Consider the following 20,993-nt stretch of genomic DNA (forward strand, 5'->3'; position numbering starts at 1 on the left):
CGTTGGAAGGCCTGTTTATTTCCCTTTTAAATGGTGCCACATTTGTAAGGACCATGCATTTGTGGGATGAGCAGCAGAGCTGAGTATATGGGTTGCGCCCATGAAAAATTTGCCAAATCTTCTCTGCCAATGCCAAACAGCTTATTCTGCTGTTGCTATTGACTCTTGTTTTGAGCTTCTGGTATCCCCAGGTGCTGACAATCAGGTGCCTGATTGGCACCTGATTGGCAGCATCTGTGAGCATGGGCCCTGCTACAGGTGTCTGCTCCAAGAATCGGCATGCCACGATCTGGATAGGGCCCATGCGATAGGGCAACTTCAAGCTGGTGTTCCACAAAACCAAGTTGCGGCATTATTTGGAGTGAGCCCTAGTACCATCTCCAAAGTGAAGGCCAAGTTCCATATAACGGGGGATGTCAGAGACAGGCCGCAAAGTGGGCGTCCCAAGAAGACGACACCCGAAGAAGACCGTTTCCTCATCCTGTCAGCACTTAGGAACCGTAGGCTGTCTTCTACAGATTTGCAGTCAAGGTTTGCAGGACGATATGGCCGACGGCTCTCTGCCCAGACAATTCGGAACAGACTGCACGCAGCCGATCTCCAGTCTCATAGGGCTGCCAGGAGGCCTGCCATGACTGCTCTTCACCATCAGGCCCGTTTGCGCTGGTGTCGGCAACACGTGCACTGGAACCTGAACATGTGGAGGAACGTTATGTTCAGCGATGAGTCCAGATTCTGCCTACGGCAGTTGGATCATAGGGTCAAAGTGTGGAGAAGACGCAGAGAACGCTATGCTGATTGCTGCACCGATAGTAACATCTTTTGGTGGAGGCAGTGTGATGGTGTGGGGCGGCATCTCCCTCTGGAAAAACGAGGCTTGTCATCATTGGAGGCAATCTCAATGCAGAGAGATATCGAGATGAGATTCTGCAACCAGTGGCAATCCCATATCTCCACAGTCTGGGACCGAACTCTATCCTCCAAGATGACAATGCTCGCCCCCACAGAGCAGGGTTTCTCAGAGACTACCTCCAGAATTTGGGAGTAGAGAGGATGGAATGGCCTGCCAGCAGTCCTGACCACAACCCCATTGAACACTTGTGGGATCAGCTTGGGTGTGCTGTTCGTGCCAGAGTGACCAACACAACCACGTTGGCTGACTTGCGACAAATGCTGGTTGAAGAATGGGATGCCATCCCACAACAGTGTGTGACCAGGCTGGTGACCAGCATGAGGAGGAGGTGCCAGGCTGTTGTGGCTGTGTACGGTTCTTCCACACGCTACTGAGGCTCCTGTTTATTAAATGAATAAATTGTTAAATTGCCAATATGTCTTGTTTCTTCAGACTCAGCTTCAATCATCCAATACACCGAACAAGAGTCAATGGCAGAATAAGCTGTTTGGCATTGGCAGAGAAGATTTGGCAGATTTTTCATGGGCGCTACCCACATACTCAGCTCTGCTGCTCACCCCACAAATGCATGTTCCTTACAAATGTGGCACCATTTAAAAGGGAAATAAACACGCTTTCCAACGGTATAAGATTTATTGCCAAGAAGCATTGTTACAACAAAGAAATAATCTACCAAACACAAATTTCCTTACTTTTTGTGCTATGTTTATGATGTGACATGTGTTTGAGTTCAGAGGCCTGGTGGCCTGATGGTAGAAACTGTTCTTAAGTCTGGTGGTACGCGCAGCCATACTCCTGTATCGTCTGCCTGATGGTAACAAGGAGAACATGTTTGCTGTAGATAGACACAATGCTGGAGTAACCCAGTGGGACAGACAGGTATGGAGAGAAGGTATGGGTGATGTTTCGGGTCGAGACTGAAGAAGGGTCGAGACCCGAAACGTCACCCATTCCTTCTCCAGAGATGCTGCCTGTCCTGCTGAGTTACTCAAGCATTTTGTGTCGATAGTTTGAACCAGCATTTGCAGTTCCTTCCTACACACTGCTGTATGTCCATCGTGCTGCAACTTTGAAAGGCGATGACACCAGAGATGGTCAGAGTGCACCTAGTGATGGAAGTTCTGATATCCATTTCTAGGTGCTTTAAAAGCCCTTGAGTCGACAATTGGGTGATCTTTCATCAACCGCACAAACATAACCAATCCGCCAAAATATGGATTGTAACCAACCTTTGACAACATCAGCACATTGTTGACTGATGGCCTGGGAGGTGAAGGCATTGTCTAAATAATCCCTCATTCATGGAGCAGTGTTTGTTGGATTGAAACTTGCCAATTCAGACCACTAAAAAAAAACATCACTTGCATAAATCTCAACAGTGGGGGGAGGGGAGGGACTCTAAAGGCTCTAGGCTGACCAGCACATTAGGCTGGAATACAAACTGCAGGAGATTAGTCCTATGCAGCTTTAGGTGGAGCCTGTTAGAACACTTTAAAAATCCTGTTTAAAAAAAAATCAGAATTGAAGCAGAGTCCCTAGCTACAAGGGAACAGCTTGACTCCGTTACTAACTGTCACATATGTCAAACAAGATGAAGTATTTCTTTAAAAATTGTTTATAGCTTACAATTATATTCCAGACAGTGAGACAGGGTTGAACACGGCAGCATCATGTCAGAAACCACATGCTGGGAGCCTTTGGATGAGCCCTTCACCTTCCCAGAGTAGGATTGGGTATCCCGACTCCACAGCCTCTACTCCAACTTAACGTTGACAGCGCTGAGTGCGTCAACAGCCCAGCGTGGGTATTTGTCTGCACTTCCATACATCCGCTTCATGAACTGTTGAATGAACTCCGGGAACCGCTTCTGCTGAATGCTTTCACGGATGGAGCTCATCAGGTTCAACTAGAAAACACAAGCAACTGGTTTAGTTTAGAAGTAGTTTAGTTCAGTCTGAAGAAGGGTCTCGACCCAATAGACAATGGGGGCAGGAGGAGGCCCTTCGAGCCAGCACCACCATTCAATGTGATCATGGCTGATCATTCTCAATCAGTACCCCGTTCCTGCCTTCTCCCCATACCCCCTGACTCCGCAATCCTTAAGAGCTCCATCTAGCTCTCTTGAATGCATTCAGAGAATTGGCCTCCACTGCCTTCTGAGGCAGAGAATTCTACGTCACCCATTCCTTCTCATGAGATACTGCCTGACCTGAGTTACTCCAGCATTTTGTGAAATAAATACCTTTGGTTTAGTTTAGAGATACAGCGTGGAAACAGGTCCACCGAGTCTGCAATGATCCCCGCACACTTACACTATCCTACACACACCTGACTGGATGCAGGTACAGGAGCCTGAATACTAATGTCCAGGTTCAGGAACAGATTCTTCCCTACAGCCATCATGTTATTAAACACTACAACCTCAAATAAGCTCTGAACTACAATAGACTATTATTATTTACAGTTTGCCACGTTTACATATTCTGTTGTGCTGCAGCAAGTAAGAATTTCATTGTTCTATCTGCGATAGGACAATAAAACACTCTTGACACCAGGGACAATTTACATTTATACCAAGCCAATTAACCTACAAACCTGTACGTCTGGAGTGGGAGGAAACTGAAGATTTTGGAGAAACCCCACAGGGAAAATGTACAGACGGCCTCCATAGTTGGGATCGAACCCGGGACTCTGGCGCGATAAGGCACTATCTCTCCCGCTGCACCACCGTGCTGCCCTAAAGAAGGGTGTTAAATAAGCCTCTTCTATAACAGACAGAAACAGTACAGTAATTATTCCAGCATCTCAGGACAGCCATTGGATCCAGACCTGACCTGAAAGACCAGGGAGCATAATAATCCACCACTCATCAAGATCACAACTGGTTTTCCACCAATTTCCTATCCACATCAAGATAAATACATTTATCCATATTAATTCTGAACTCTAACCAAGTTGAAGAATTCACCCCTCATTAAGATATTAACATCCTATACTTTATTTTGAAACCATAACCCTTGGTTATAGATGACCCAGCCAGAGAAAGCACCCTTCCTGTACCTAGCCTGTTCGGCCCCATTTCAATGAGAGTTCCACATTATTCGTGCCTCTAGAGAGTACAGATTCCATTATTTCTCCCTAACGTAACCTGCTTTGGGGAAAGAAGAGAACTTCACGCAGCTGATCAGTTTCCTGAGAGTGTGCAAAATAAACCTCATGGTGGACTAATTCAGCCTACAAAACTCACCCATGTAGAGCAATGCAGTAATTAAAACAAGATTAATACAGTGCCAACTACAGACCCGTCTGAAGAAGGGTCTCGACCTGAAACGTCACCCATTCCTTCTCTCCAGAGATGTTGCCTGAGTTCCTCGACTGGGAAAGGGTGAAAACTAGCATCTGCAGTGGAATTACTATAAAAATCATGGTCAACCTATTACACTTGACTGCTGGTTAAAAATGATGGTGCCAATCTATTTCTGCCTTCGAGATCCATGCCTGCTGTTCACAGCTCCTCAGCAAATGGTAAAGAGAGTGGTGAAGGTGTGGAATTCTCTGCCTCAGAAGGCAGTGGAGGCCAGTTCGTTGGATGCTTTCAAGAGAGAGCTGGATAGAGCTCTTAAGGATAGCGGAGTGAGGGGGTATGGGGAGAAGGCAGGAACGGGGTACTGATTGAGAGTGATCAGCCATGATCGCATTGAATGGCGGTGCTGGCTCGAAGGGCTGAATGGCCTACTCCTGCACCTATTGTCTAAAGTAATTATAAATCAGATCCTGTGTCTACTATCTTCCTTGCAGTATGTCTAAACCAAGCATGCCAGCAGACTCATTAACCTACTCCAATAGTCTAGCACCTACACCCAGAGTATATCTCCATGGTGCAGAGTGTATAAGGGGGAGGTAGGGAGAAACACTATACTTTGATTTTGATCGTTTATTTTAGAGATACAGGGTGGAAACAGGCCCTTTCGACCCACCGGGTCCGCACCGACCAGCGATCCCCGCACATTAACACTGTCCTATACTCACTAGGGACAATTTTTTTTTGCATTTATCAAGCCAATTAACCTACATACCTGTACGTCTTTGGAGTGTGGGAGGAAACCGTAGATCTCGAAGAAAACCCACGCAGTCACGGGGAGAACGTACAAACTCCGTACAGACAGTACCCATAGTCGGGATGGAACCCAGGTCTCCGGCGCTGCATTTGCTGTAAGGCAGCAACTCTACCACTGCGCCACCGTGCCACCCTAAATTATTTTTGGTCTAAATGAACAAGGCTGCTAAATACAGGTGCATTAGATACAGAGTAAAGCATCCTCTTTACCAAGACACCATACATTTCCACGGCAGCACCAGTTAGATGCAGAGTAGAGGGGGAGTCTAGAACCAGTTTAAGAATAAGGGGCAAGCCATTTAGGACTGAGATGAGGAAAAACATTTTCACCCAGTGAGTTGTGAATCTGTGGAATTCTCTGCCACAGAAGGAAGTGGAGGACAACCCACTGGATGTTTTCAAGAGAAATTTAGATATTAGTCTTTGGGCTAACGGAATCAAGAGATATGGGGAGAAAGTAGGAACGGGGTACTTATTTTAGATGATCAGCCATGATCATATTGAATGGCAGTGCTGGCTCGAAGGGCCGAATGGTCACATCCTGCACCTATTTTCTATGTTTCTAAACTCTTGCCCACCTGGTAAGCAATGTTGTGGATGGTGATGTGGTGCAGTGCAGCTGTGTCACTCTTGAACAGGGCATGGAGATAAGCTCGTGTATACCTGTTAACACAAAAGAGCAGTTCTGACAAATTAACCCAACAACCAAAGTGAACAGCCCCCAACCCGAACCCTGCAGAGGTACTTCGGTCTACATCTCTCCTGATGTACAGCCTTTATCCGGTGCGCACTTCTGCATTTACAGGCCGCCAAACGCTGAACACCTCCGCGCAGTCAACCTAACGGCGAGACCAAGCGCAGGCTCAGCGATCGTTTCGCTGAATCCTCCGCTCAGTCCGCCTAAACCTACCTGACCTGCCGGTTGCTAAACACTTTAACTCTCCCTCCCATTCCCACACTGACCTTTCTGTCCTGGGCCTCCTCCAGTGTCTGAGTGAAGCCCAACGCAAATTGGAGGAACAGCACCTCATATTTCGCTTGGGCAGCTTACACCCCAGCGGTATGAACATTGATGTCCCTAACTTCAAGTAGCCCGTGCTTTCCCTCTCTCTCCATCCCTCCCCCTTCCCAGTTCTCCGACCAGTCTTGCAGTCTCCGACTACATTTAATGATCTATTCTCCAATTTCATTGGTCTCCATTCCCTTTGTCCCACTTTCACACTTTACACTTCCTTATCTATGTATCTCTCTCTCCTCTGAAATCAGTCTGAAGAAGGGCCTCGAACCGAAACGTCGCCCATTCCTTCTCCCCGGAGATGCTGACTGTCCCGCTGAGTTACTCCAGCAGTTTGTGTCTATCTTGAATTTACAGGCCAACAGGTAATACTTTCTTCATGTTGAGCCATAGAGGCCATTGATCTATGGTGTACACCTCAGCAAAGTCTGGTGTCCACTTGCTACATCCACAAAGACCCCAACAGTTTGCAGGAGCCACCATGGACTGTATAGTTTATTGCCACATGTAACGAGTTACAGTGAAAAGCTTTTAAAACCATTCATTGGAGCAAGCAGCAAACTGGTTGATTTCCAGTTTGTTCCTGCTGCTCAGAACATGTAAGAGTGAAAGGCTTGGATAGAGTGGATGTGGAGAGGATGTTTCCACTAGTGGGAGAGTCTAGGACCAGAGGCCACAACCTCAGAACAAAAGGACGTACTGTACCTTTAGGAAGGTGAGGAGGAATTTCTTTAGTCTGTGGGTGGTGAATCTGTGGAATTCATTGCCACAGACGGCTGTGGAGACCGTCAATGGATATATTTAAGGCAGAAATATAGATTCTTGATTAGTATGGGTGTCAGGGGTCATGGGGAGAAGGAAGGAGAATGGGGCTAGGAGGGAGAAATAGATCAGCCATGATTGAATGGCGGAGCAGACTTGATGGGCCGAATGGGCTAATTCTGCTCCTATCATTTATGAACTGACGTGTGTCATCTGAAACAGTGGCCCAAGGGAGCAGGACAATCAGCACAGGGCAGCCATGTTTACTTGGAGTTCAGTAACGCAGCAGAGTTACCTTCACTATTAATGCCCTCAGGTAAAGGTGGCCATCAGCAAATCAGAGACGCACAATGCGCATGGCCTCCTCTCTTACCTCTTGCAGGTAGGACAGGTGCATTCCTCGTCGATAGGCTTGAAATCCTTGGTGTATTGTCTGTGTTTCAGCTGCAGCGATCCCCAGGGAACAAGTGCTGAGCCAAACCGCTGAGAGATCAGAGAAGGATTAGATGGCAGAGCTGAAGTGAATGGCAAACAGCAGCCCCAGTGCCAGCACTCGTCAGACAGCACCTACGTCTGCACATTGGCCCCTCATTCCAAGTTCCGTACCCCGTGTCTCCACCCCAAATTGGCTCAGTTTTCTCATCCGCGATATTTCTTTCATTAGTCGTAGCAAATAGATCTGCTATGTCCGAAGAAGGGTCTCGACCCGAAACGTCACCCATTCCTTCTCTCCAGAGATGCTGCCTGTCCCGCTGAGTTACTCCAGCATTTTGTGTCTGCCTTAGCAAATAGATCTTTTGGCCTGACTCTTTATATCCTTAAATCTTTAAAATACCCTTATCCTTAACATAGGGCGGCACGGTGGCGCAGCGATGGAGTTGCTGACTCACATCGTCAAGGACCCGGCTTCCATCCTGACTACTAGTGCTCTCTGTGCGGAGTTAATACGTGCATGGGTTCTCTCCGGGATCTCCGGTTTACTCCCATGCTCCAAAGACGTACAAGTTTGTAGTTTAATTGACTTTGTTAAAATAGTAAATCGTCCCTAGTGTGTGTGAGATGGTGTTAGTGTGCGGGGATCGCTGGTCGGCGCGGACTCAGTGGGCCAAAGGTCCTGTTTCCGCGCTGTATCTCTAAACTAAACTAATCTTTGAATCCTTTAGCAATCGCATTAATTTCCAATCTGTATAAGAAAATAACTGCAGATGCTGGTACAAATCGAAGGTATTTATTCACAAAATGCTAGAGTAACTCAGCAGGTCAGGCAGCATCTCAGGAGAGAAGGAATGGGTGACGTTTTGGGTCGAGACTCTTCTTCAGACTGGATGGGTGACAGAGATAGATAGATTCTTGATTAGTACGGGTGTCAGGGGATATGGGGAGAAGGCTGGAGGATGGGGTTAGGAGGGAGAGATAGATCAGCCATGATTGAATGGCCGACCCGAAACGTCACCCATTCCTTCTCTCCTGAGATGCTGCCTGATCTGCTGAGTTACTCCAGCATTTTGCGAATAAATGCATCCATTTACAAAGTCTCTGGTTTAACTGTGTATCGCAATCCCATCCATTCTCCCATTGACATCTGCTCCCACGATCTGCTCATGACAGTAAGCATAGATACAATCACCCTCCTCGGCAAAGAACCAAATGATTCTGTACTACTGTCCTGTAATTCTGTACAAGGCCAGCAGCATAATCAAGGACGAGTCTTACTCTCTCTTCTCCCCTCTCCCATCAGGCAAAAGGTACAGAAATGTGAAAACACACACCTCCAGATTCAGGGACAGTTTCTTCCCAGCTGTTATCAGGCAACTGAACCATCCCACCACAACCAGAGAGCAGTCCTGAACTACTATCTACCTCATTGGTGACCCTCAAACTATCTTTGATAGGACTTTATCTTGCACTAAACATTATTACCTCTATCATGTGTATCTGTACACACTGCGGACGGCTCGATTGTAATCATGTATTGTCTTTCCGCTGACTGGATAGCACGCCACAAAACCTTTTCACTGTACCTCGGTACACGGGACAGTAAACTAAACTGAACTGCATCAACAAAATGCTTACCGCCGTCCGTGTGGGAAACACACAGTCAAACATGTCGCAGCCAAGAGCCACACAAACCACGAGATCTGTTGCATACCTGGTCAGACAGAGGATTGAAGCAAGTAAAGACGAGGCTGGAAACCTCAAGTACACAATGCATAGCACATGTAATTTGGTCCCCCCAACACTGTGCATTCTACCGTATGGTCTATAACATTCCGGGCAGCACGGTGGCGCAGCGGTAGAGTTGCTGCCTTGCAGCGCCGGAGACCCGGGTTCGATCCCGACTACGGGTGCTGTCTGTACGGAGTTTGTACGTTCTCCCCGTGACCTGCGTGGGTTTTCTCCGAGATCTTCGGTTTCCTCCCACACTCCAAAGACGTACAGGTTTGTAGGTTAATTGGCTTGGTTGGTGTAAAAATTGTTCCAAATGTATGTAGGATAGTGTTAATGTACGGGAATCATTGGTTGGCACGGACTCGGTGGGTCGAAGGGACTGTTTCCGCGCGGTATCTCTAAACTAAACTAAATAGGTAACTCATGTAATCTGGTTGCCCCTGCAGTATGTACACACATCAGATACACCTATTTTATGTCCTCCATCCATGAACTCCTCAACCCCTGTAAGATATATGCCTCCCTATTGTCACCAATCAATTCAGTTCTTTGTGTAGGAAGGAACTGCAGATGCTGGTTTAAACTGAGGATAAACACAAACAGCTGGAGTAACTCAGCGGGACAGGCAGCATCTCTGGGGAGAAGGAATGGGTAACGTTTTGGGCCGAGACCCTTCTTCAGACTGAAAGTCATGGAAAGGGAAATAAGAGATTTTGACAATGATGTAGAGAGATATGGAACAATGAATGAAAGGTGTGCAAAAAAGTAACGATGATAAAGGAAACAGGCCATTGTTAGCTGTTTGTTGGGTGACAACGAGAAGCTGGTGCGACTTGGGTGGGGAGGGGATGGAGAGAGAGGGAATGCCGGGGCTACTTGAAGTGAGATAAATCAATATTCATACCACTGGGGTGTAAGCTGCCCAAGCGAAATCTGAGATGCTGTTCCTCCAATTTGCGTTTAGCCTCACACTGACAATGGAGGAGACCTAGGACAGAAAGGACAGTGTGGGAATGGGAAGGAGAATTAAAGTGTTTGGCAACCGGGAGATCAGGTCGGTCCAGGCAGACTGAACGAAGGTGTTCAGCGAAACCATCGGCCAGTCTGCGTTTGGTCAGTTCTATCCCTGCGCCAAGGTTCAGTCATCAAAGGTTCACCTTTAAAATCTACAACTTCCACACAGTGAATTTCCAACAGCAGATCCTTCACTGATATCAAAATAGGAGTGAGAGGGAAAAATAGATCAGCCATAATCGAATGGGCTGAATGGCCTAATTCTACTGCTATGTTTTATACCAGAATGCAGCCTTAACATTACAGATACTCCTCGACTTACGATGGGGTCATGTTCCGATAAACCCACCGTAAATCGAAAATATCGTAAGTTGAAAATAATAATAATAATAATAATATATTTATTTTATATAGCGCCTTAACACATGCACAAAGCGCTTTACAAATACAATTAACATAGAAACAAACAGACAAACTATCCTGACGGAAAAGCGGCGAATACACAACGCCAGCGTCCTCTCACGTCAGGGTCCGGCAGTAGACATTAAAGAACACAAGACACACAGATACAATTTTTTACACAAAACAGCCATCACAGTGATTGCTCTAGGCATACCCTCACTGTGATGGAAGGCAAAGTCTTATCTCCTCCTCGTTCTTCTCCCGTGGCGCCACGAGGCAGTCGAGGCTCCCAACCCCTTGAAGCCCCCACCGGGCGATGGAAAGTCCCAGGGCCGAGCCGAGCCGAGCAGGCCGATGAAAGTCCTGAGCCCCCACCGGGCGATGGAAAATGCCGCGGCCGAGCCACGCAGGGCGATGAGAGTCCTGAGCCCCCACCGGGCGATGTAAAGTGCTGCGGCCGAGCCACGCAGGGTGATGAAGGGCCTGCGAGCGGGTTGATCGTGCCTCGTGCTTCGGGGCGGTTGAAGCTGCTACGGCTGGAGCTCCCAAAAGCCGGTCGCCAGCCAGGGACCTGCGAACTCCCGATGTTGCGGTCTGCAGGGCCCACGGCCGAAGCCTCCGAGATGGTAAGTCCAGGCCCTGCGACCGGAGTCTTCAAGGTCGATCCCAGCTGGAGGCCGCCGACTCCACGATGTTAGGCCGTAGCGCGAACGGAGATACGACACGGTAACGGTCGCATCTCCGTTGAGGAGGAGATTTAAAAAAAGGTTTCCCCCAACCCCCCCACCATCCCCCACATACACAGAATTAAAAATAAAACAAAACGTACATTTAACATCAACAATGACAAAAAACACACAAAAAAAAACGGAGAGACTGCCGGTGAGCCGCAGCTGCAGAACACAGCCACGCCCCGAAAATGCATTTAATACAGCTGATCACGTGGCTGACTGGGAGCTGCCGTTTAGTTTAGTGATACAGCGTGGAAACGGGCCCTTTTGGCCCATTGGGTCCACGACGACCAGCGATCCCCGCACACTAACACTATCCTATACCCACTAAGGACAATTTACACATACACCAAGCTAATTATTCTACAAACCTTTGTACTTCTTTGGAGTGTGGGAGGAAACCGAAGATCTCAGAGAAAACCCACGCAGGTCACGGGGAGAACGTACAAACTCCGTACAGACAGCGCCCGTAGTCGGGATGGAACTCGGGTCTCCGGCGCTGCATTCGCTGTAAGGCAGCAACTCTACCGCTGCGCACCATCGTAAAGTCGAAATATATGAAAGAAAACTGCAGATGCTGGTTTAAATCGAAGGTAGACACAAAATGCTGGAGTAACTCAGCGGTCAGGCAGCATCTCTGGGGAGAAGGAATGGGTGACGTTTCAGGTCGAGACCCTTCTTCAGGGTCTTGACCTGAAACGTCACCCATTCCTCCTCCCCAGAGATGCGGTCTGACCCGTTGAGTTACTCCAGCATTTTGTGTCTGCCTTGTATATATATATATATATGTATATAGATGGGAAGAGGGTCTATTGGAGAGGTTTATAGGGAGATGCAGACAAAGGCTAGCAAGCAAAGGTTGATCACACTGCCAGATAGAAGGGTGAAGTCGTCGCTGGGTGAAGAGAGGCAGATAGTCATGTACATTGGCTCTCTCTTACCCCACTCCCATCAGGTAGCGCGGCTTCTCCCGTGGCAAGTAATCAGTGCAGAGCATCACCATCCTCCAGAAGTGGTCCTTCGCCTCTCCTCCACTCAATCCTCCAATGGCAAAACCAGGAATATCACGCTTGATCATCTCTGAAAGCACACAGCAAATATTCATAAGGACATAAGTGATAGGAGCAGAATTAGGCCATTCAGTCCATCAGGTCTACTCCGCCATTCAATCATGGCTGATCTAGACAATAGACAATTGGTGCAGGAGGAGGCCATTCGGCCCTTCGAGCCAGCACCGCCATTCAATGTGATCATGGCTGATCATTCTTAATCAGTACCCCGTTCCTGCCTTCTCCCCATACCCCCTGACTCCGCTATCCTTAAGAGCTCTATCCAGCTCTCTCTTGAATGCATTCAGAGAATTGGCCTCCACTGCCTTCTGAGGCAGAGAATTCCACAGATTCACAACTCTCTGACTGAAAAAGTTTTTCCTCATCTCAGTTCTAAATGGCCTACCCCTTATTCTTAAACTGTGGCCCCTGGTTCTGGACCCCCCCAACATTGGGAACTGCCTCTAACGTGTCTATCTCTCCCTCCTAACCCCATTCTCCTGCCTTCTCCCCATAACCCCCGACACCCGCAACTGTCCGCATTTTGGAGTATTGTGTTCAGTTCTAGGCACCATGTTATAGGAAAGATGTTGTCAAGCTGGAAAGAGTGCCGAGAAGATTTACGAGTCTGAAGAAGGGTCTCGACCCGAAACGTCACCCATTCCTTCTCTCCTGAGATGCTGCCTGACCCGCTGAGTTACTCCAGCATTTGGTGATACCTTCGATTTGTACCAGCATCTGCAGTTATTTTCCTGCACAGATTTACGAGAATGTTGCCAGGAATCTCCAGTTTAATACCCAAGAATGGTAGAACGATCGAGAGCCGGTAACCTCACCTTTCAGGCATTTCTTGCGTAGTTCTGCATCCAGACCACCCTGAATTATTGCAAACAGGTTCTGCTTCTCGGGGTTCTTGTTTGCTGCGATGCAGCGATCCAGCCAGCGGATCGACCTACGAGGCAACTACACGGTTACTGACACCCATGGCAGATGGGAGAGCGAGCTGTTTGGGCAAGGGTCGGGCTGTGGTGAGCAGACCATGCCTCCATGAACAAAGGGGGACCCAGCATTGAGGGGGGGGGGGGGGGGGCGAAGAAGGAATGAGTATTTTTGTAACTTTGTCGATCGCCTTTGTGGTGACTCTTGTGTAAAAACAAACTCTTCAGTGTGCAGAAGCTAAGAATTCCACTGAACCCAGGTAGGTGCAAGTCACAATAAAGTATCATCTTTATCATCATCATCATCATCTTTATCATCATCTTTATCATCATCATCATCATCATCTTTATCATCTTTATCATCATCATCTTTATCATCATCAGAGTTATCGAGAGCAGTGCCATCCATCATTCAATAAGCCCAGACTCAATGTGCCTAGCTAGGCTCAAGGCCATTCAGCCCATCAAGTCTTCTCCGCCATTCAATCATGGTTGATCTATCTTTCCCTCTTAACCCCATTCTCCTGCCTTCTCCCCATAACCCCTGACACCCGTACTAATCCGCATGGTGGCGCAGCGGTATAGAGTTGCTGCCTTACAGCGAATGTAGCGCTGGAAACCCGGGTTCGTTATCCACTTTGGTGGCAAGAACAGGAAAGCAGACTATTATCTGGATGGTGGCTGATTAGAAGGGGAGATGCAACGAGACCTGGGTGTCGTGGTACACCAGTCATTGAAAGTAGGCATGCAGGTGCAGCAGGCAGTGAAGAAAGCGAATGGTATGTTGGCATTCATAACGAGGGGATTTGAGTATAGGAGCAGGGAGGTTCTGCTGCAGTTGCACAGGGCATTGGTGAGACCACACCTGGAGTATTGCGTACAGTTTTGGTCTCCTAATCTGAGGAAAGACATTCTTGCCATAGAGGGAGTACAGAGAAGGTTCACCAGATTGATTCCTGGGATGGCAGGACTTTCATATGAAGAAAGACTGGATAGACTCAGCTTGTACTCGCTGGAATTTAGAAGATTGAGGGGGGATCTTATAGAAACTTACAAAATTCTTAAGGGGTTGGACAGACTAGATGCAGGAAGATTGTTCCCGATGTTGGGGAAGTCCAGAACAAGGGGTCACAGTTTAAGGATAAGGGGGAAGTCTTTTAGGACCGAGATGAGAAAGTTTTTTTTCACACAGAGAGTGGTGAATCTGTGGAATTCTCTGCCACAGAGGATAGTTGAGGCCAGTTCATTGGCTATATTTAAGAGGGAGTTAGATGTGGCCCTTGTGGCTAAAGGGATCAGGGGGTATGGAGAGAAGGCAGGTACGGGATACTGAGTTGGATGATCAGCCATGATCATATTGAATGGCGGTGCAGGCTCGAAGTGCCGAATGGCCTACTCCTGCACCTATTTTCTATGTTTCTATGTTTCTATATCTTCTTACACCTGAAGACCAAGCGCTACTTTCTCCAAGTTCATGACCTTCCAGCAACAGTTGTTGCATCTCTGGGAACAAGCTGCCAGAGGAGGTAGTTGAGGCTGGGACTATCCCAATGTTTAAGAAACAGTTAGAAGTTTGGACAAGTTTGGAGGGACAAGTTTGGAGGGCAGGCAGGTGGGACTAGTGCAGCTGGGACATGTTGGCTGGGTGTGGGCAAGTTGGGCCGACAGGCCTGTTTCCACACTGTATCACTCTGTGACTATAACAGCCTCGAGGGCTATGTACAAATCTGCTCAGGACAAACTCCTTGTCAAAGGTACAATCACAAGGAGGTGGTGATTGATCATCTGCAGCCCTCCAGAGGGCAATGTGGGGCAGCAGGAAGCATTTGAAGGGGAGGGCCAGCTAAGAGATGAGAGGCTTTGGTGTAACAAAAGAAGGAACTGCAGATGCTGGTTTACACAAAATGACACAAAGTGCTGGAGTAACTCAATGGGTCAGGCAGCTTGTCTGGAGACCATAGATAGGTGATGTTATGGATCAGGACTCTTAGTGTCATAAGAGTGATACAGCTTGGAAACAGGCCTTTTGGCCCAACTTGCCCACATGTCCCAGCTACACTAGTCCCACCTACCCACACCTGTCCTATCCATGTACCTGAAAAAGTTTTTCCTCATCTCTGTTCTAAATGGCCTACCCCTTATTCTTAAACTGTGGCCCCTGTTTATGGGTAACATCTCTCAAACAGCCACGTGATATAATTGAAGATGAAAACGCACTCGTGTTTACATACAGATCACGGTACTGCATGCACTGGGTGACGGCTGGCTTTGAACTCTTGCCACTGACCTGTACATGGCTTCTTCCACTCTGGGACCAGTTACAGTACTGCTCACGACATCGTCCAACTGCATCATGATGTCTGAACCTGGCTTAGCAGCCAGCCATAGGAGAGAGGGGAGAGAGGAACAAGCAGTTGTTAGTGGGAGAGGGATCGGAAGAAGCACAGCAGAATGAAAGATATTCTGCTTCTATGATCTTACAAAGAAACATAGAAAATAGGTGCAGGAGGAGACCATTTGGCCCTTCGAGCTTTAACCGCTATTCATTATGATCATGGCTGATCATCCACAACAGTAACTCGTGCCTGCTTCTCCCCATATACCTCGATTCCACTAGCCCCTGGAGCTCCATCAAATTCATCCAGTAAATTGGCATCCACTGCCTTCTGTGGCAGAGAATTCCACAATCCCACAACTCTCTGGGTGAAAAGGTTTCTTCTCACCTCAGTTTTAAATGGCATCCCCTTTATTCTTAGACTGTGGCCCCTGGTTCTGGACTCCCCCAACATTGGGAACATTTTTCCTGCATCCAGCTTGTCCAGTTCTTTCATAATTTTATATGTCTCTATAAGTAGCGCAGCGGTAGAGTTGCTGCTTTACAGCGAATGCAGCGCCGGAGACTCAGGTTCGATCCTGACTACGTGCTGCACTGTAAGGAGTTTGTACGTTCTCCCCGTGACCTGCGTGGGTTTTCTCCGAGATCTTCGGTTTCCTCCCACACTCCAAAGACGTACAGGTATGTAGGTTAATTGGCTGGGTAAATGTAAAAATTGTCCCTAGTGGGTGTAGGATAGTGTTGGTGTGCGGGGATCGCTGGGCGGCGCGGACTTGGTGGGCCGAAAAGGCCTGTTTCCGGCTGTATATATATGATATGATATGATGATATGAAGATCCCCTCTCATCCTTCTAAACTCCAGTGAATACAAGCCTAGTCTTTCCAATCTTTCCTCATATGACAGTCCCGCCATCCCGGGGATTAACCTCGTGAACCTGCGCTGCACTGCCTCAACAGCAAGGACGTCCTTCCTCAAATTAGGAGACCAAAACTGCACACAGTACTCCAGATGTGGTCTCACCAGCGCCCCGTACAACTGCAGAAGGACCTCTTTACTCCTATACTCAAATCGTCTCGGTATAAGGAAGAGGTTCAGCTAATTACCGAGTGCATTCTGAATTTCGATTGACTTCTCTGGTGACAGGAGGATCTCTTCCCCATCGTAGGGGGAACAAAAGCGCACCCCTTCTTCAGTGACTTCTGCCAGCTCCACCAAGGACACCATTTGGAATCCACCGCTATCCTGCAAGGACACGTGAAATAAGCCAGAGACACACCCAGCCAGCTCAACTTTCACCCACCCACCCACCCACCACAAAGTTATAAACTCGTGTGGTTTTATTTCACCACTATTTATTTTTATTATAACAAGGATGGAACGCCAAAGAACAGTTTTGGGAATAAATCCCAGTTTCATGGTCAGCATTACTGATGTCAAAAAAGAAGGGGCTTGACCCGAAACGTCACACATTCCTTCTCTCCAGAGCTGCTGCCTGAGTTACTCCAGCTTTTTGTGTCTATCTTCCGTTTAAACCAGCATCCGCAGTTCCTTCTTACACAGAAACAATGAACAGATCGGGCAGCAGTAGTCAGGCATTTATTCTTTCATCAGATTGAGGCATTATTTTATTCCTGTTTTATTTAATTACTTGGGCGGCATGGTGGCGCAGCGGTAGAGTTGCTGCCTTACAGTACTTTCGGCGCCAGAGACACGGGTTCGATCCTGACTATGGGCGCTGTCTGTACGGAGTTTGTATTAGATCAAAGCATCCAGATAACCGAGAGGACTAGGGCTCAGATAAATGGAGACAGAAAGGCATACAGATGCTGGAATCTTAACCAAACACAAAGAGCTGGAGGAATCAGCAGGTCAGGCAGCATCTGGATGATGTTTCATGGTTGAGACACTTCGCCTGAAGAAGAGTCTCAAGCCGAAACGTCACCCATTCCTTCTATCCAGCAATGTGTGAAAAGATATATACATATATGTGCATGTGTATATATGTGTGCATATGTATGTGTGTGTACTTGTGAGTATGTGTATTATATACACACAGATTATTTTTTTTCTCTCTCATTTATCATATTGTTTACAGTGTACTATGTTTACATATTCTGTTGTGCTGCTGAAGTAAGAATTTCATTGTTCTATCTGGAACACATGACAATAAAACACTCTTGACTCTTGAAATGAATCTTTAAAGACCATGTTTCTGCGTAAATAAGCACTCACCGTTAGCAAGGCCCTCCTCCAGTTCATGAAACCGTGCAGCCCGTTTGCTTTGGCGATCAGGTCCGGACCCTGGAAGTAGAGACTTGTCACAGAAAGCCAACTCTTGATCCGAGAATTGGAAGGTGGAAAGACCCAGCTCCACACCCTCCCCGCCCTCTTGCCTCCCCCACCTCCATCGCCTGCCTTCCCTCTGTCTCTGCACTCCTGCCACTCTCTCCCTCCCTCCCCCTCCATCCTCCTTTGTCCTTCCCTACCTTCCATCATTCTCTCTCTCCCTCCTCTATTTCTCACCCCTCCTTTTCTCTTCTCTACCCTCCACCCCCTCACACCTTTTCACTCATCTACCTTCCCCTCTCTCCCTCCCTATCCTCCCTCCCTCCTCTCCACTCCCTCCCTTCCCCTTTCTAGCCTTCCTCTCTTTCTCCCTCCCTCCTGTGGCTCTCTACCGTCTCTCTCCCTCCCTCCTTTTCACTCATCTACCCTCCCCTCTCTTCATTCTTCCCTTCCCTTTTCCCGCTCTCCTCCTCATCCTTCCCCTCTCCACCCCACCCTCTCACTTTCTCCCGCCTCCCCCTCACTCCCCCCTCCCCCTCACTCCCCCCTCCCCCTCACTCCCCGCTCCCCCTCACTCCCCCTTTCCCCCCTCCTCTCTCACTCTCCCCTCCCTCCTCTCTCTCTCACTCTCCCCTCCCTCCTCTCTCTCTCTCATAGAAACATAGAAAATAGGTGCAGGAGTAGGCCATTCGGCCCTTCGAGCCTGCACCGCCATTCAATATGATCATGGCTGATCATCCAGCTCGGTAACCTGTACCTGCCTTCTCTCCATACCCCCTGATCCCTTTAGCCACAAGGGCCACATCTAACTCCCTCTTAAATATAGCCAATGAACTGGCCTCAACTACCTTTTGTGGCAGAGAATTCCACACTCACCACTCTCTCCCCACCTCTCCCTCTCCCTCTCTCTCCCCCTTCCCCCTCTCTCCTCCTTCCCCCTCTCTCCCCCTTCCCCCTCTCTCCCCCCCTCCCCCCTCCTTCCTCTCTCTCTCCCCCTTCCCCCTCCCTCTCTCCCCCTCCCTCTCTCCCCCCCCTCTCCCCCTCACCCACTCTCCGCTCCCTCCCTCCCTCCCTTTCTACCCCCTCTACCCCCTCTCTCCCCCCTCCCTCGCACCCCCTCACTCCCCCCACCCCCTCTCTCTCTCCCCCCCTCTCTCCCCCTCTCTTCCCCCCTCTCCCTCTCTCCCCCCCCCCTCTCCCTCTCTCCCCCCCCTCTACCCTCTCCCTTTCTCCCCCTCCCTTTATCCCCCTCTACCCCCCCACTCTCCCCCCTCCCCCCCCCTCTCCCCCCTCCCCCCCTCTCTCCCCCCCTCACTCCCCCCTCTCTCCCCCCCCTCTACCCCCTCACTCCCACTCTCTCCCTCCCCCCCTCCCCCCTCCCCCCCTCTCTCCCCCCTCACTCCCCCCTCCCCCCTCTCTCACTCCCTCTACCCCCTCCCCCCTCTCTCCCCTCACTCCCCCTCCCCCTCTCTCCCCTCCCCCTCTCTCCCCCTCCCCCTCTCTCCCCCCCTCTACCCCCTCCCCCCCCCCTCTACCCCCTCACTCCCACTCTCCCCCTCTCTCCCTCCCCCCTCTCTCCCCCTCCCCCCCTCTCTCCCCCCCTCACTCCCACTCTCCCCCCCTCTCTCCCCCCACTCCCCCTCCCCCCTCTCTCCCCCTCCCCCCCTCTACCCCCCTCACTCCCCCCTCCCCACTCTCCCCCCCCCACTCTCCCCCCCCCCCCCCTCTCTCACCGGCCTCATGCCCAGGTGGTAGGTGTTGCCCAGACAGATGCGGCAGCCGAGCGCCTCCATCTGCGGGACGGCGATGCCCTTCAGCGTGCCCTGGGTACCGACCGGCATGAAGACGGGTGTGTGGAGCGCCTGGTGGGGCAGCCGCAGGCGGCAGAGACGGGCACGGGTCACCGGGCACTCGGCACCGATCCGCAGCGACAGCGGGGCGGCCATGGGGAGGAGGAGGCGGGGTGGGGGAGGGAGGGAGGGAGGTACAGACGCGGCCTCACAGGCTCGGCCCGGGGGGGAGGGGGGGCTCAGGCTCAGGCTCGGGCTCGGGCCTAGCGGGAAGGCAGCGTCTCTGGGGAAGGGTCTCGACCCGAAACGTCACCCATTCCTTCTCTCCAGAGATTCTGCCTGACCTGCTGAGTTACTCCAGCATTTAGTGTCTGTCTTCATCCTAGTGGAGGGGCTGTGGTGTGTGTGTGTGTGCCTGTCTGTATGTGTGTCTCTGTGTCTGTATCTGTCTGTATGTTTGTGTGTGTGTGTGTGTCTGTTTGTGTGTCTGTGTGTGTGTGTCTCTGTGTGTGCCTCTGTCTGTTTGTGTGTGTGTGTCTGTTTGTGTGTGTGTGTGTGTCTGTATCTGTCTGTATGTTTGTGTGTGTGTGTGTGTCTGTTTGTGTGTGTGTGTGTGTCTGTATCTGTCTGTGTGTGCCTCTGTCTGTCTGTTTGTGTGTGTGTGTCTGTTTGTGTGTGTCTGTATCTGTCTATGTTTGTGTGTGTGTGTGTGTCTGTATCTGTCTGTCTGTATGTTTGTGTGTGTGCGTGTCTGTGTGTCTATCTGTGTGTGTGTGCCTGTCTGTGTTTGTGTCTGTATCTGTGTGTCATGCCTGTGTGTTTGTGCCTGTCTGTGTCGTGTGTCTGTACTGTGTGTGTGTGTCTGTCTGTGAGTGTCTGTATCTGTATGTTTATGTGTGTGTTTGTTTGTATGTTTATGTGTGCATGTGGCTGTATGTGCCTGCCTGTGTCTGTATGTGTCTGTGAGTGTCTGTATCTGTATGTCTATGTGTGTGTTTGTCTGTATGTTTATGCGTGCCTGTGGCTGTATGTTTGTATGTGCCTGCTGTGTGTCTGCATCTGTGTCTGTCTGTCTGTATGTTTGTCTGTGAGTGTCTGTATCTGTTTGTCTGTGTGTGTGTTTGTCTGTATGTTTATGTGTGCCTGTGTCTGTATGTTTGTATGTGCCTGTCTGTGTGTTTGGTTTCTATGTGTACGTTTGTATATTTAATATATATGCGTGTATGTGTATATATAAATATTGAGGAAAGAAGATAAGACTTTATTGCCTTGCATCACAGTGGGGAATGTGGAGGATGTTTATGTCCATTTTTTATGTAATGGGTGTCTTGTTGCTTTTTTGGCATGACTGTATAGCAACCGAATTCCTCGTATGTTGCAAAACATACTCGGCTAATAATTTACAATTATGATGACAATTATGATTATCACAAAAAGCTGGAGTAACTCAGCGGGTCAGGCATCATCTCAG

The 20,993-nt window shown here is 49.1% G+C and overlaps 1 protein-coding gene across 4 annotated transcripts; it reads right to left on the minus strand.

The window, feature by feature from the left end:
- Window positions 1-1,590: 1,590 nt before the first annotated feature.
- On the minus strand, window positions 1,591-19,688 carry qtrt1 (queuine tRNA-ribosyltransferase 1). 4 transcript variants are annotated; one of them, XR_013549433.1, is made up of 11 exons: window positions 19,466-19,688; window positions 17,679-17,747; window positions 16,550-16,688; window positions 15,398-15,476; window positions 13,009-13,124; window positions 12,065-12,203; window positions 8,881-8,956; window positions 7,181-7,290; window positions 5,609-5,693; window positions 2,540-2,819; window positions 1,602-1,721 (listed from the first exon to the last, which is right to left on the minus strand). XR_013549433.1 is itself a non-coding variant. In XM_078429301.1 (10 exons), exons 1-10 carry the CDS (start codon window positions 19,676-19,678, stop codon window positions 2,667-2,669), a joined length of 1,179 nt encoding a protein of 392 aa, XP_078285427.1. In that variant the 5' UTR covers window positions 19,679-19,688; the 3' UTR covers window positions 1,591-2,666. The 4 variants fall into 4 exon arrangements, 3 of the variants coding, with proteins under 3 accessions (XP_078285427.1, XP_078285428.1, XP_078285430.1); XM_078429301.1 differs by having other exon boundaries at window positions 1,591-2,819; XM_078429304.1 differs by lacking the exons at window positions 1,602-1,721; window positions 5,609-5,693 and having other exon boundaries at window positions 2,709-2,819.
- Between the last annotated feature and the right edge of the window lie 1,305 nt (window positions 19,689-20,993).

Source organism: Rhinoraja longicauda, chromosome 37 (assembly GCF_053455715.1).
Source record: "Rhinoraja longicauda isolate Sanriku21f chromosome 37, sRhiLon1.1, whole genome shotgun sequence".
Classification (NCBI taxonomy): Eukaryota; Metazoa; Chordata; class Chondrichthyes; order Rajiformes; family Arhynchobatidae; genus Rhinoraja; species Rhinoraja longicauda.